The sequence below is a fragment of the Anoplophora glabripennis genome, unplaced genomic scaffold (genome assembly GCF_000390285.2).
Source record: "Anoplophora glabripennis isolate ALB-LARVAE unplaced genomic scaffold, Agla_2.0 scaffold1376, whole genome shotgun sequence".
NCBI lineage: Eukaryota > Metazoa > Arthropoda > Insecta > Coleoptera > Cerambycidae > Anoplophora > Anoplophora glabripennis.
The window spans coordinates 58,000-71,877 of NW_019417457.1; the positions used below are offsets into that span (position 1 = coordinate 58,000).

Sequence of the window (13,878 nt, forward strand, 5' to 3'; positions counted from 1 at the left end):
AAAAAATTATTTAAAACACAACGCAATCAAATTTAACTACTCCAACTAACAACAATGGTAAATAAAGTAAAAAATCTGCACACGTGCACTGTAAGAGTATGGATAGAGCGGGGGATCGGTTCGTCTGCAGTTGCACAGTAGCAGCAGCGAGCAGCGAGTAGTAGGGGTAATACCGCGGATCCAGCTCATACAATCCCGATTTATCGGTACTAAAATCTTGTGCGGGATCCTGGTATAACGAGATTCCGGTATACCGGGATTGCACTCCCTAATTACAATGGAGAATACACTAGTCATTGAAGGTATATGAAATAAGTAAAAATAATAATATACATTCTATCAGAAAAGTATCCGGAATTTGTCATTTAAAAATTGCGCATACAGTAAATTTAAATATCTTTTTTGATGGAATGTTGGTAGCACTGTACTCTACGCAGATGCAAAGTTTGAGCACAATCTGTTAAGTAATTTGTTTACAGCTCTTAATTTTATTAGTCTACCTAAAGTGTGTTCCGCGATTTTTGCTACGGGCAATGTTATTGAGCAAAGAGTTTGCCTAAAATTTTGTACTACCAACTGAATTTCTTTTGTTAAATCGTTGAAAATGTTGGGAGAAACATAAGGTAATTCAGTTTTATTGAAAACTCAAGGATACGAATGATCAAAAGTATTCAAACATGGTCGAGAAGTAGTTGATGATTTACCACGTTCTGGTTGTCCTTTAATGCATTCAACGATAAAGTGAAGGAAATGAAGGTGCTTGCAAACCTTCATTATAGTTTGAACTAAATATATCTCATGAATCAGTTCACATCGTTTTAGTTGATGTTTCCAAAAGAGCTAAATTTTCTTTAAAGAGAGCATCGATCGCAAACACGTTACTGAAGATATGTTTAAACGAGCTAATTCGGACTCTACAATCAGGTGACAAGACATGGGTTTACAAGTTTGACATGCAAACAAACTAGCAAGCTTCAGAATGGCTTTAAAAGTCGATCAAAAATTAAAGCAATGTTGACTGTTTTCTTTGACTATAGTGGTTTTGTCCACACAGAATTCCTTCCGGATGGAGAAAGAGTCAACAAAGAATATTATCTGAGCATTATGAAGTCCTTAAGAGAAACTGCCTGCTGCAAAAGACCAGGTTTATGGAAGGACAATTTTTGGATTTTGCACCATGATAATGTACCATCACACATAACGATTATTCTGAATTAATTTTTGATGAAAAAAGCTCAACGAATGTCATCGAGCAGCCACTGTATTTGCCGGATATGGTTTTTGCTAACTTTTTCCTCTTTTCGAAACTCAAATTACCACTTCGTGGAACACATTTCGAGTCGACAGAAGCCATAAAACAAAAATCGCTGGACTTAAAGTCAATATTGGAATATGCATTTAAAAAAGTCTACACTGGAATATGCATTTAAAAAGTGCTTTCACGACTGGGTTGTTCATTGGAAAAGTGTATTGCTTCAAATGGAGCCTATTTTGGAAACAAAATAAATTTTGATGATTAACTGAATATATTGTGTTTTATTGACAAATTCCAGATACTTTCTTGACAGAATGTATAATTTGAATAAGCTGTATTCCAAGCATAATTTTATTGTCATAAAATTACTTACTTCGGCGTCTAAAGAATTTTCTCTAGAAAGATTTAATTTTGACATAATAGACTGTATGCCATCTGATATTCTTTTCCTTGTAGGACTTACAACTGAATTAATTTCAGAGCTTGGAGTCACATCTTCCTAAAAGTATTACATAATAATAAAATGTAATAATCAGATTGATTTTTTACTACATTTATATCAATATTACTTACATCAGAATGCATTATTCTTGTAGCTTTTACACGAAATTTCAAAATTACATCCAACAGTTTTTTATTACCTAACAAAGCAGCGACATATAGTAAGTTTTGTCCTGTCGCATCTCTTTCGTTTATATCAAACGGCATAAAATACTCCCATTGTTCTGTACTATCTCTAAAATAAAATGGAAAGAATAAAAACATACAAAGAAATTCTTCTCGCTTTACCTATACTTTCGAAGAACTTTAGTGGGATAAGGAAAGTTGAATAAAAGTTCTAAACAGGATACATGTCCGTTTATGCAACAAGCATGAATTGGTAGCCAACGTTCGACGGTGTGTTGCTAAAACCGATCGATGAATGTGTTACAGTTTAAAATTATTAATAACTTACCTGCACAAGTTCTGGAAATTTAAGTAATAATAATTCCACAATGTTATGATGCCCATGATAGCAGGCGATGTATAATGGTGAGTATTTTGTTACTGAATGGTACCTGCCATCTGCACCATATTGTAGCAATATTTTTACTATTTCTTTGTTTCCTATTTGACAGGCACTAAAAGAAAATATAGAAAACTATAGACGGCAGTCTGGTTTGATACGATAACAATAAACAAGTACATGAGTTCACATTATGAGTTAATACTCATTTTTTATTTATTTCAGAATCTGAAATATTTATTTCATAAATACATATATTTTATTTTTAGCTCTCACATTTTTTTACTCTTTATTAAGGTATTAAGGTAATTCAAATCCTATCAAATGAAGTTAAACATTTTTCGATATCAGAAATCTAGGTAGGCAAAAGGCTTGAAACCTTACAGACAAGATTACTAACTACTGGTATTGCGGGAAACATCTAGCTATGGGCTACATGTCCCAACTATTATTGAATTACATCACACTAGTACTGACTACACTGAAATATTTAGTTTCTAAATCAATATTTTCCTTGAAAATAATTGTAACAATACCAAAACTATTTATTAGTGAAAATAAGTTTTGTAAAATAGTAATGGTCGATGAAAATCAATGTAGTTGTATTTTGATAATGTAGGTATCATGAGACAATACCATTTATTAATGGACATATAGGTACATGTAAAATATTTTTTTAATAAAAAATTAAATTTAAAAAAAAATATATTAATTTGTATCTATCAGTTGATTAAAAATCACATTTGTGGGTACTCATGTTCGCAAGTGACCCATTTTAAGTATTACGTCAAGAACGCCACCCGGACTGGTCTGACAGTTGCAAGGACAAAAAAAAACAGACGCGGGACATAACAGGGTTCCAGAAATGGTCCATGGCAGGTTGGCGCTAAGGACCATATACCTACGAACAACTCCACACCAAGAGGACTCTCCAGCGAACGCTCGCTCCGACAACACGTCTTTTTCACTAACGTTGTTTTCAATAAAAATACTTTCTTTTTACCGCTGAGAGAGAGTTTTATTTTGCTGCAAGCTGAAAGCAACCCTCAAATTAATAATTTTTTAATTCATTAATTTTGTGTAACTTTTTTCGACATGAAAGTTCTCTATGTGGATAGAAATTGTCTTCTAAAAAATGGAATCATTCATCATTATCAAAACACCATTCATTTTCACAAGTCTTCATAGTAATAAAACTTGATTGAAAAATTTCATAAAGTATATTAAATTTTATTTTTACTTTTTAATTCATGTTAATACACTAATAAATATAAATACAGGGTGTCCCATTCATGTTTAAAAAATATTTGTGTGCAAGTTTTGCATGGAAAAGTGCATGGTAGTTCATGTAAAGTTTTTTTCTTAGACGCCCTGTTTTTGAGATACAGTATATTGAAGTGTTACTTTCCAAATAGTTTTCCTTAATTATTTTTAAATCAACTAAAAATAAAAAAGTCAAAATTTGTACATGAGTAAACATCAACTGCACGTTAAGAATAATGTGCAAACGGTTTCTTTCTGAAAAGTAGTGTCCCGATACAGGTAATTGGAGGGGTACAATAAAAAAAAATAAAAAATTATTACATTTCTAAACGGTTCTGTGAACTCTAAAGCATACTATAAAAACGGGTGTACTTGTCGAAATTCGGTAGCATGTACCATTTTCGAGAAAAATGAAGTTCCATAGAAGGAAATGGAGACAATTTCAGTATCTACTGTAGTATTTTGAGTTTGCACATTTATTTAATTGTGCAGCTGTTTTGTAATGTATGTCTTCGAGTCTGTTTCCTAATATTTTCTGTTTTTATCACTTTTTTAAGCATTCATGTCCGTCAACAATTCAGTCCATTCAACAATTGTTTATTTTAGTAACGGTAGTGTAGTAATTTACAAACTCTAAAATTAGTTAATAATATATAATTAATTACCATAATCTGTTTATTTTTATTTACTTATCAAACTGAAACTTAAAATAAATTTAAAATTTTTTTTTAGTTAATAAAATGTTTTACAATTTAACTGTTTTATGTGGTACGTAAGAAATTAAAATTATATGCTACCGAATTTCGACAAGTATACCTTTTTTTATAGTGTCCTTTAAAGTTTTCAGAACCGTTTAGAAATGAAATAAATTTTGACTTTTAACATATTTTTTCTTCGATTGTACCCCCCTCAATTACCTGTATCGGCGACACTGCTTTTAGAAAGAAACCGTTTGCACATTATTCTTAACGCACAGTTGATGTTTACTCATGTACAAATTTTAACATTTTTATTTTTAGCCGATTTAAAGATAATTAAGGAAAACCATTTGGAAAGTAACAACTTTAATACACTGTATCTCGAAAACAGGGTGTCTAAGAAAAAAACTTTACATGAACTACCCCTATTATTTAAATAATTTAAATAATCAATTAATCGGAGCATGATGTAATTATTAAACAGATAACTACATTTCTTTATATTCATGGATTCTATATCCTGATTGATACCATACAGTTTCATATTTATTCTTAACAGGATTATTCTTTCCATAATTGCATTACAATGCTACTTATCCAATTAGAAAAGGGCCAAAGTAATTGTTTATAAGGTTTATTTTATAAAAAACTAACATCCAGCCTAATATTTTTTATTTAAATGTATCCATTTCAGAATGCAAGTTGCAACAAATTAACAAAGTTGAAAAGGTACAGAAAAATAACCATTTAAGATTATTAACAGAAGTGATGTGAGAAACATGTCTTTGTATCCCATTTGCACAAACATTTGATGCATTCTTACCAAAGTTAGTCTAAACTCAGGAATTTTATATGTGCACTATGTGATAATAGTAACAATTTTAAAAAAATGTCTAGAACTGGAAAATTCACAAATTCACTGTTATTCTATTGGAATATATTCATGCAGAAAAAAATTTCTGGATCTACGTTATCTATGTACCACATAATTATTATTGAAAAGTTCATTTAATTTTTTTAAAACATATTTTTGTATATCTTCTCTAATATTATTCTTTCATTTTAACTGGTTTTCGAAAGATATTGAAATTAAATTAAACTGGATATAAAGCTATTCAAAGAATGACCCTTCAAAATTTTCTAGTATTTACTCCACTCATGCCGAATAAGAATTTTTATTATGTTTCCACTATTTTGCGATCTTGATTAGTTATCCAAGTCAAGGTTTTAGTGGGATAAAGATCAATAAATAAAAGAACACTATATTTTATTATTATTAAGAAGATGATATCTAGATACTTATATGTGTATTTATAATTCATGGAACAATTACAATGCGGTTTTCTTTCACAGTAAAAATTGTTGTAACGTCTTAGGTACTATCCAGCAGAATGCCAGTAGAAAAATACGTTAATACGTCTAATATTTAGAACTGTTAACTTGGACAAAAGACACTTCAAATTTCGGTGAGTGAATAATACCTATGTTATTTTTAGAGCTGTTTTAAAATTTGTCTATTTCGTGTTTTATGGTAATTGTGACAGGAACAATTTTTTACAATTTTTTAGAATTATTGTAAATGTATTTGTATATATATATATATTTTAATACCTTAACGAATTTTATTAAAAACATTGTTTGTATTTTAGAGCCCTGAGGATGGTGTAAAATAACACCGAAACGTTGGCAATGATTTAAAATATAGTGTTCTTTTATTTATTGATCTTTATCCCACTAAAACCTTGACTTGAAGAATTTTTATTTTTATTAAAAATATCACCAGTAAATTAACAAAGAAAAAAAAAAGGATTTCTGTCATTAAAGCTATGTACAGTGAAAATTGGTTATAACGACATTGCTTTATATGACATATTGGATATAACGACGGAATTTGGAAGTCCCGATTAAATCCTATAAAAATACCATATTAAAAATATCGTTTACTACGACACCGTTTACAACATCTCGGATTTAGTGACGCGTTTTTATATACATTTACCATAGAATCTATCAGTTAGAATGACCAATAGTGATATACGCCTCGCCAGCATCCACGCTTTTGACACCAGTTAGTACGTTTCGGACAAATTACGACTTATCTATGCATACAGTTGTTATATTATATGTATTAATTACCACTTTCTATCACGATATCGAAGAGAACAGTGTTTAGTAAAGAAGAAAAATCACACATAATATAGAGATTAAAAAACGGAGAAAATAATGCAAGCAATTAAAAGAATGTGGCGTGTCACACTATGATTTCAGCAATTTGGAAGGATAGAAATAAAATAAAAGGCTTTTTTTCGCGAGTGGAGTCTTATGTTGTAGTATGAGAGAGTGAAAAGATGTAAACTACCATATAATAACTAAAATTAAAAGAGATAGAAATAGTAACTGCAAGTCAGATATTCGAAAATAATTCATTGAAAATGAAGCACGCGACATCTTCTGAACACAAAGCAATACACACACATACTTAAAGACTTGTATAGTACATTTCTCAATTTTTCTATAAAAATTTTAAATAAAATATATGTAATTGCTTATTACGTCCATCCATAGTGGATTTCTGTGCAAACGATTAAAGTAAAAAAGAAATGTCTCTACTCCTTCTACTATTTGTTTAGTGGCTAATTTTTTAAAAATATTGTAACATCAATTTTGTTATGGGTAATTTAATAACACCACATTCTTCACAACTGCTTGGAATGACTACCTGCAATATTTTTTTCAATTATTTAAAATTTATTTTATAAGAGCAAATGTAAATGTTTTATACAAAAGTACAAATTTACCTTTTCAGAAAAAAAGAGATAAATTAAAGGAATATTAAAATTATTTGAAAATGAAAATATACTGCAAAATATTTCAATTTTATTCACATTTAAAAATACTAGATTTTGGATTAAAAAAATTGCGAATATAATTTTTCAAAAATAAATAATAAAAAATTGTAGTAGGAGTGGAATTTGCAATTTTGAAGTTATGATTTCTATGTTATATTATTTCATTATTTTAAGGTATACATAACAAAAAAATATTCAAGCTTCATTCGATTTTTATTTATTATGTTAAAGGTTTGTTTGTACACTTTACACCTATGTACAATGTTGTCTATTAAGAACCAGGATACATGTTTAATATTTTTGGAACGCCTGATTCGAATGATTTTTTATTATGAAAGACTTGTTGAACCAATTACTATAATCCTATTGATATGACGAATTTTTAACAAAGCTGCAAGAAATTAGTTTCTGAATTCTAAACTTAAATTTATCATATTGTATGATATATCTTGATAGTCTTATTTAAGGGGAGCATTTTTATTCATAATTTTCAGTAAATTTATAGCAGTCTTTTCAGGAGGGTTTTAGAAAATCTAAGAAAATTAGAAATGATCTCTTCCCTGTACCTTTTACACAAGTTTTCTCCAGGTATAAAACAGTTTACAAGCTGACAAGACATTCAGAAAAAAACGAATATTTTTGCTTATGCTTATCACTACATTTCCTGAATTGCACACTTCTGTTAAATATACAGAAAATCGCGTATGGTTCTATAAACATAATCACACCCTGCAGAATGCTTTTATGAAACTATTAACACATTAATTAATTATAACTATTGAGTACTTTTTACAAAATTCCTTACAAAACAGTAAAGGTGCATTCCAATGTTCATCATTTTCATAGTTTAGATGGATTTCCTTATTCTATTATTGTCTTACTAAAAGTGCGATTTCTTGTCTATAAAACGCCAATCTTAATAATGAAATATTACTTAATTCAAACCTGTTCAAATTAAACGTAGACTGATTCTAGACTGCCAGATCAATGTATGCATTCTATCTGGTCGATTTCATAACAATTGCAATTTATCACATAAAAAGGTGTTTATAATTGACTAATTAACAAAATTTTGTGTCCATTATTTTGGTTACATTATATGTTATAAATAGTAAACTATGCATTTGTTAGTTATAAAAGGTGTCTATGAAGCAAGTAATAATAATAAAAAGAAATGCTAATTTGTGTAAGGTGTAATAGCCTATTCTGTATAATACAGTTCATAGCTGCTAACCAAAATTTATGTGACCACCAGATCGATCAATAGTATTTAGTATCTAATATTCTCCACACACACACAATTTTGTTTCAATTTCTTAGGGTCCTGAACTATGTTTATGTTATAAAACTAAATTACAAAAAGTAATAATTTATATATAAAACTTACATAAATAATAAAGTGTTAGCTCCACTTGGGGCCATGTTAATAATAAGCTCAGCATCTTTTTGTAGAGACTGTAAAAGCTGTTGTACCGAATTAACATCACCTTGAGTACAACCGTCCCTAATTGCTGCATGAATATCCAATCGTGCTTTTTCTTTAGCATCTAAAAAAATGGCTCCATAAATATTACGAAAAAATGTAGATCGTTTTCTTTTAATTTTCTACACAATACCGTTATTTACTTGGTATACATTAAATTCTAACAAATAATAATATACTTGTAGTTGCAAAAGCAACGGGACATGTTTTTTAATAATAAGAAAGTAATTTGATTTATATAACATTATTTTAATAAATTACTACAGTAACTAAAAATAATATACATATTTAAAGCTTTCTAAAGTGAACGGAAATATGTTTTACTCGCCTATTTGTGCATTAAATGAACTAAAATCATCAGTAAAATAGACACAAGCATCAAAAGCTATTTCAGCAGCTTTTCGTTTCTTAATATTTTTTTCCATCACTTTATTACCACTAGGTTCACCTCTTATTTACTTAGATTATTAAAACATAAATAAATTCTTGAGAACTGTACCTAACAAAATTACTCAACAAAATAAAGTAACACACACTTTAATTTATTTATAAATGCAAATGTACTTATATATGTGTGTTAGTTATACATTACTTAAACTAAACTAAGGTGAATTAAGTGATAAAAACCTGTCACTGAGGTTTAATACGAGAAACCAGCTGTTTATAGGAAAGGGCAGTAAAATCAATAATACTGCATTAAGGTGGGGAGAAAAGTAATACTAGTAGCAATAAAGGTTTTTACAAAATCATTCATTATTTTGTGGTTAAAAGAACCTGTTGTAATTAAAACCATTTTATCTAATAATAAACATGTACTTACAACATTTGTTGATTGCTAGTTTCCTGGTATAAACCAACCATTGAAATTAAACTTCCTTTTTAACAATAACAAAATTAGATATGTTAAAACTATTATTAAAACAGTTGTAAAACAGCATCTTCCAACCACTGTGTATGCACTCATTTCAACTATTTAATATATAACATCCCATACTGATAAAATCATTTTAAGGCACTGTTGAGTCTGTATGTCTCTACCTACCTACTGATGAGCCATGAGGCATTTTATTTTGGTGGGAGTAGGGAGTAAAATAGTAGAGCCCATTGTCATTGTACACTTAACATTTCATTTATCAGTCAAAGGTTATCAAATGAAATTTTATATAAAGTTCATTAAGATTAATATATAAAATGTGATAATAGGAAACAGATTTTGTTTTAGATATATGTACTTGAAATACTGTAAAAAACTGACTTGTTGAATAGTTAAATTACTTAATTTAAGTAAAAAATAAAACAGATAAAACATTCAATGTTAATAAATTAAAAAACAAAATGATTAAATTTTACTATTATATCATATAGTGATAAATACTGAAATTTATCATGTATTGATCTTATAAATAGATAGGAAGTAAAATTACAGCAGTAATTAAGTGATAATAACATTCTTGTTTGTAGTATTAGATATGCTAAAGGAAGATTCCTGTAAATAATTGGGAACGTTTAATAGATTGCACAGAAAAACATCTCCCAATATACATTTTGTTGATCAATAATGAACAATTTTTTATAACTCATTAGACTCGATAAGCTAGAACTAATACTTTCGAACTGATTTTTAATAAATGCTTTTCTTATCTTTTTTATTTGAATTATAGATTTCAGTTAGTACATTTAAGAAGGCAATTAAAGGTTCAATTAAAAGAACATTTCAATATTTAAACAATTTAAAGGATATATAAAATTAATTGCTAAGACTGACTAATGTCACAATAACAGTTTGTACTTAGTAATGAATTAAAAAATTACTAATAAAATGTAGGGTTTACCTCAGATGTCCAAATATTAATAAAGATATAGTGTTATGCAGTTTATTAATGAAGGCTTATAAAATTTAAATTAGGTCAGTCCAGCAACAAATAAACAAAGTTGCAGTACATTTATTTAATACAATATATTAAAATGTGCATTAAGCATAAAATTCAGCATAAAGTATACACTATAGAATTTATAAAAGAATTTAATAACATGGGATGTCATTCACATAAAATTTGTGTCCTATAAAGAGAGTATCAAATATGTACTTACCTGCAGCTTCTTTTAGAATTAACATACATTTTGAATGTCCACATTTTTCTGCTAAATCTGATGCAGTAAGTCCATCTACATCTCGCAATAATAAATTAACATTATGTTGCAGCAGTACTGTGATGTTAACACTGTGGCCATGTTCAGCACTTAAATGTAATGGAGTCTAAAACAAAATTTATTTATGGCATTTCTACAAGTGTACGGAACTTAAAAGAATAAAATGTATACGAATAAACTGTATTGATACAGTTTACCTGCTTGTATTAACTAATTGAATATAAAGATAATTTAACAGTTCAAATATATTTTGTCTTTAAATTACTATCTATTACTGATAAAAATATGTTTACTTTGCATCCTCCTCTAGATCCACACTGAATATTTGGATCTGCCCCTGCATTTACCAAAATTTGTAAACATTTTGAGTTATCTGTGATAGCCGCAGCATGCAAAGGTGTTCTTCCCCAACTGTCCTGTGAGTTTATAAATGCCTGTTGACCCCCTTCCAAGAGATCCTCCAACAATTCAGCATTGTCCCATAAAGCAGCCTAAACAATAATAATTATTAATGTTGGACAGAAAAAAATATGTTTTTAAGGTACTACCTGATGTAAAAGACGTCCTGGGAAATCTTCATCTTCAGGGGAAGAATCTAACATTTCTAAATATAAAAACAATACATATATTTAATTCAGAATGTTTAAATTTCACACAACCACAGGATAAAAATTATGTGATTTTTTTAATCACATTGTTTGGCATACATTGTTTTTGTCTTTATTATAATTAAAAATAATATAAAACAGTTGTACTACACCCATTTTGACAAATTAGACAGCTGACAGCTGACAAAACAATGACGACAGAACGTTAGAAGATAGATAGTGATGGGATCATTCGAATGAAAAATAATCGATCATCCGATTATTGAAATAATCGAAACCTTCCGATTATTAAAAAAGAATTCGGATGATAATCGGTCACTACTCGAATCTCATAATCAGTACGTAATCGCCATTACGCGCGCCATTATTCTATGGCTAGAAATTGGCCTCAATGATTTGGGATCGAGGGGGATTATCCCTCTTTATCCTGCCTCATCTCGTGTAGGCCTGGACAGCCTTCGTAGGTGGGCCCCATCCGTCGTCTACCCCGACCGCAAATGCGGCCGGTGTAGGCGCTTTGTGGGACCTTCTTATTCCCAAAAATCCACTTCTCATGATGACTACTCCTCCGGGGGCTAGACAAGCCGGTCAAGAAAAAAAAATTAAGACACGAAGAGTGCCAGAAGAGCCCCCCTGCCGGCGGGGGTCCGCCAGGACAAGAGGAGGTCCCACAAAGCGCCTACACCGGCCGGCGGCCACGCTTGTGGTCGGGGTCGAGGACGGATGGGGTCCACCTTCACGAGGCTGTCCAGGCCTACAGCACAGCAATGACGCAGGACGAAGAGGGATAGTTCCCCCTCGGTTCCAAATCATTTGGCCTCGGAACAAATCCGCGGTGACCCTGACGTACCCTATCCCGCACCGGCCCGCGAGTTACCAACTCAAAGGCCGCGTGCATTGCCTAGAATCTATTTCCTAAAACCCACTTCCTCACGACGACTACCCCCCGATAGGCTAGACAAGCCGGCGAAGAAAAATCAGGAGAGCGCCAGAAGAGGCTCCCCTGCCGGCGGGGTCCAGTGCGGGCAACAGGAGGTCCCGCAACCGCAAAGCGCCTACACCGGTCATGCTTATTGTGATCGGGATAAACGATGGACGGAGCCCACCTTCACGAGGCTGCCCAGGCCTACAGAGATAAGGCAGGACAAAGAGGGTAGTCCCCCCTCTGTCCCAAATTATCGAAGCCACGCTTAACGCCAAAAATAGCGGCGTGAGAGTGCTTTCACACTATTGCGCTGAAACGCGGCGTTTGATGTAAACATAAAATCTGAAAACTTATCACCTTGCGCACTTTTCACGCGTAATCGAAATAACTAGCAGTTTTCAGGATATGTTGTATTGTAATTGAAAACGCATCAATAATAAAATGTCCTCAAAACTTCCACTAGTTTTATGTGCTCTGAAAAGAAAATTGAGAAAGCTTAAAGATCAGGAAAGCATTATATCAATTAAGAGAATTAGAAAAATAGTTACTTTTATAGTCGTAATAAATGATTGCGTGGTAGAAGGCGCATTTGGACAAGGCCAAATTTTTAAATAAATATAATAGATATTTGCAAGGTGTCAGTGATAACTTGATAGAAAGTTTAAGGGAAAACGACAGTGCTAAATATTTTAATTATTTCTGAATGTCTCCAATACTATTTAATGAGTTAACAAACCCGTTACACAAAATTAAAATGATGTATGACTGATGACATAAGACATAAATATCGCTTATTTTTTTACGTTTATGCAAAAAAGTTAAATCAACTTTCAGCGTAGTGACGTAGTGACCTTGACGTCGATTTAAGAAAATTGACCATAAAAAAATTAATGGTATATATTCAATTTTCTATGAAATTGAGCAATCACCATTGAGAACGCGTAATAGTGTGAAAGCGCTCTGAGGGTCAAAGTACGAACTGATCTGAGAGTTCCGACTTTAGATTCAGTTTCGATGGTTCGATGGAAGTACTGTGGAATAAATTGATCTGATCCACAGTCCAGCCCACTTTTTTTGTGGTAATTATTAGGTTTACCGCAGCTAACCTACGCCTCTACGGCGTGGGGTCACGCGGCAAAAAGCCACTTAAAGTCATTACAGGCTGTGGAAAACATAGCCCTTCACAGAGCTGGGTAATTACTTGTAATTTAAAAATAGTTACAATTACAAATTACTTTTAAAAAAAGGAACTAATTACAATTACAAAGTATATTCTTTAAAAAAGGAATTATATTAATTTAATTACAGTTACATGAAAAATGGATTTAGCAATTACTTTTCTAATTACTTTTATGATAAAGTAAATTATAGTGACCAAACAGAGAAAAAGGAAAAAGTTAAGTTAAAAATTTAAATTAAAAGTGTTGTGTAATATTGCGTTTTATTATTTATTAGAATTGATACTAAAATGAAAAGATTATTCTTATTCATTTTCTAATATAGAATTTTTATATTTTTATTCCTAATCTAATAATTTAAACTAGTTCAGTTCATACTATAATTTTATATTATTGGTCAGGTAATTAATTCAACCCGATGCTCTTTTTTTTTGTTGTTAGTACATTTTTAGAAAATGCTAC

The 13,878-nt window shown here is 30.7% G+C and overlaps 1 protein-coding gene across 1 annotated transcript in view; it reads right to left on the bottom strand.

The window, feature by feature from the left end:
* LOC108915312 (leucine-rich repeat serine/threonine-protein kinase 1) overlaps positions 1–11,348 on the bottom strand; it is a 55,538-nt gene extending 44,190 nt beyond the window's left edge. The window contains exons 1-8 of the mRNA XM_018721305.2: positions 11,254–11,348; positions 10,999–11,196; positions 10,646–10,811; positions 8,459–8,618; positions 2,211–2,376; positions 2,045–2,160; positions 1,829–1,991; positions 1,629–1,754 (exon numbers count right to left, since the gene is read on the bottom strand). Of these exons, the coding sequence (XP_018576821.1) occupies positions 1,629–1,754; positions 1,829–1,991; positions 2,045–2,160; positions 2,211–2,376; positions 8,459–8,618; positions 10,646–10,811; positions 10,999–11,196; positions 11,254–11,307 (1,149 nt within the window). The 5' untranslated portion in view covers positions 11,308–11,348. The remainder of the gene's footprint in view (positions 1–1,628; positions 1,755–1,828; positions 1,992–2,044; positions 2,161–2,210; positions 2,377–8,458; positions 8,619–10,645; positions 10,812–10,998; positions 11,197–11,253) is intronic.
* Between the last annotated feature and the right edge of the window lie 2,530 nt (positions 11,349–13,878).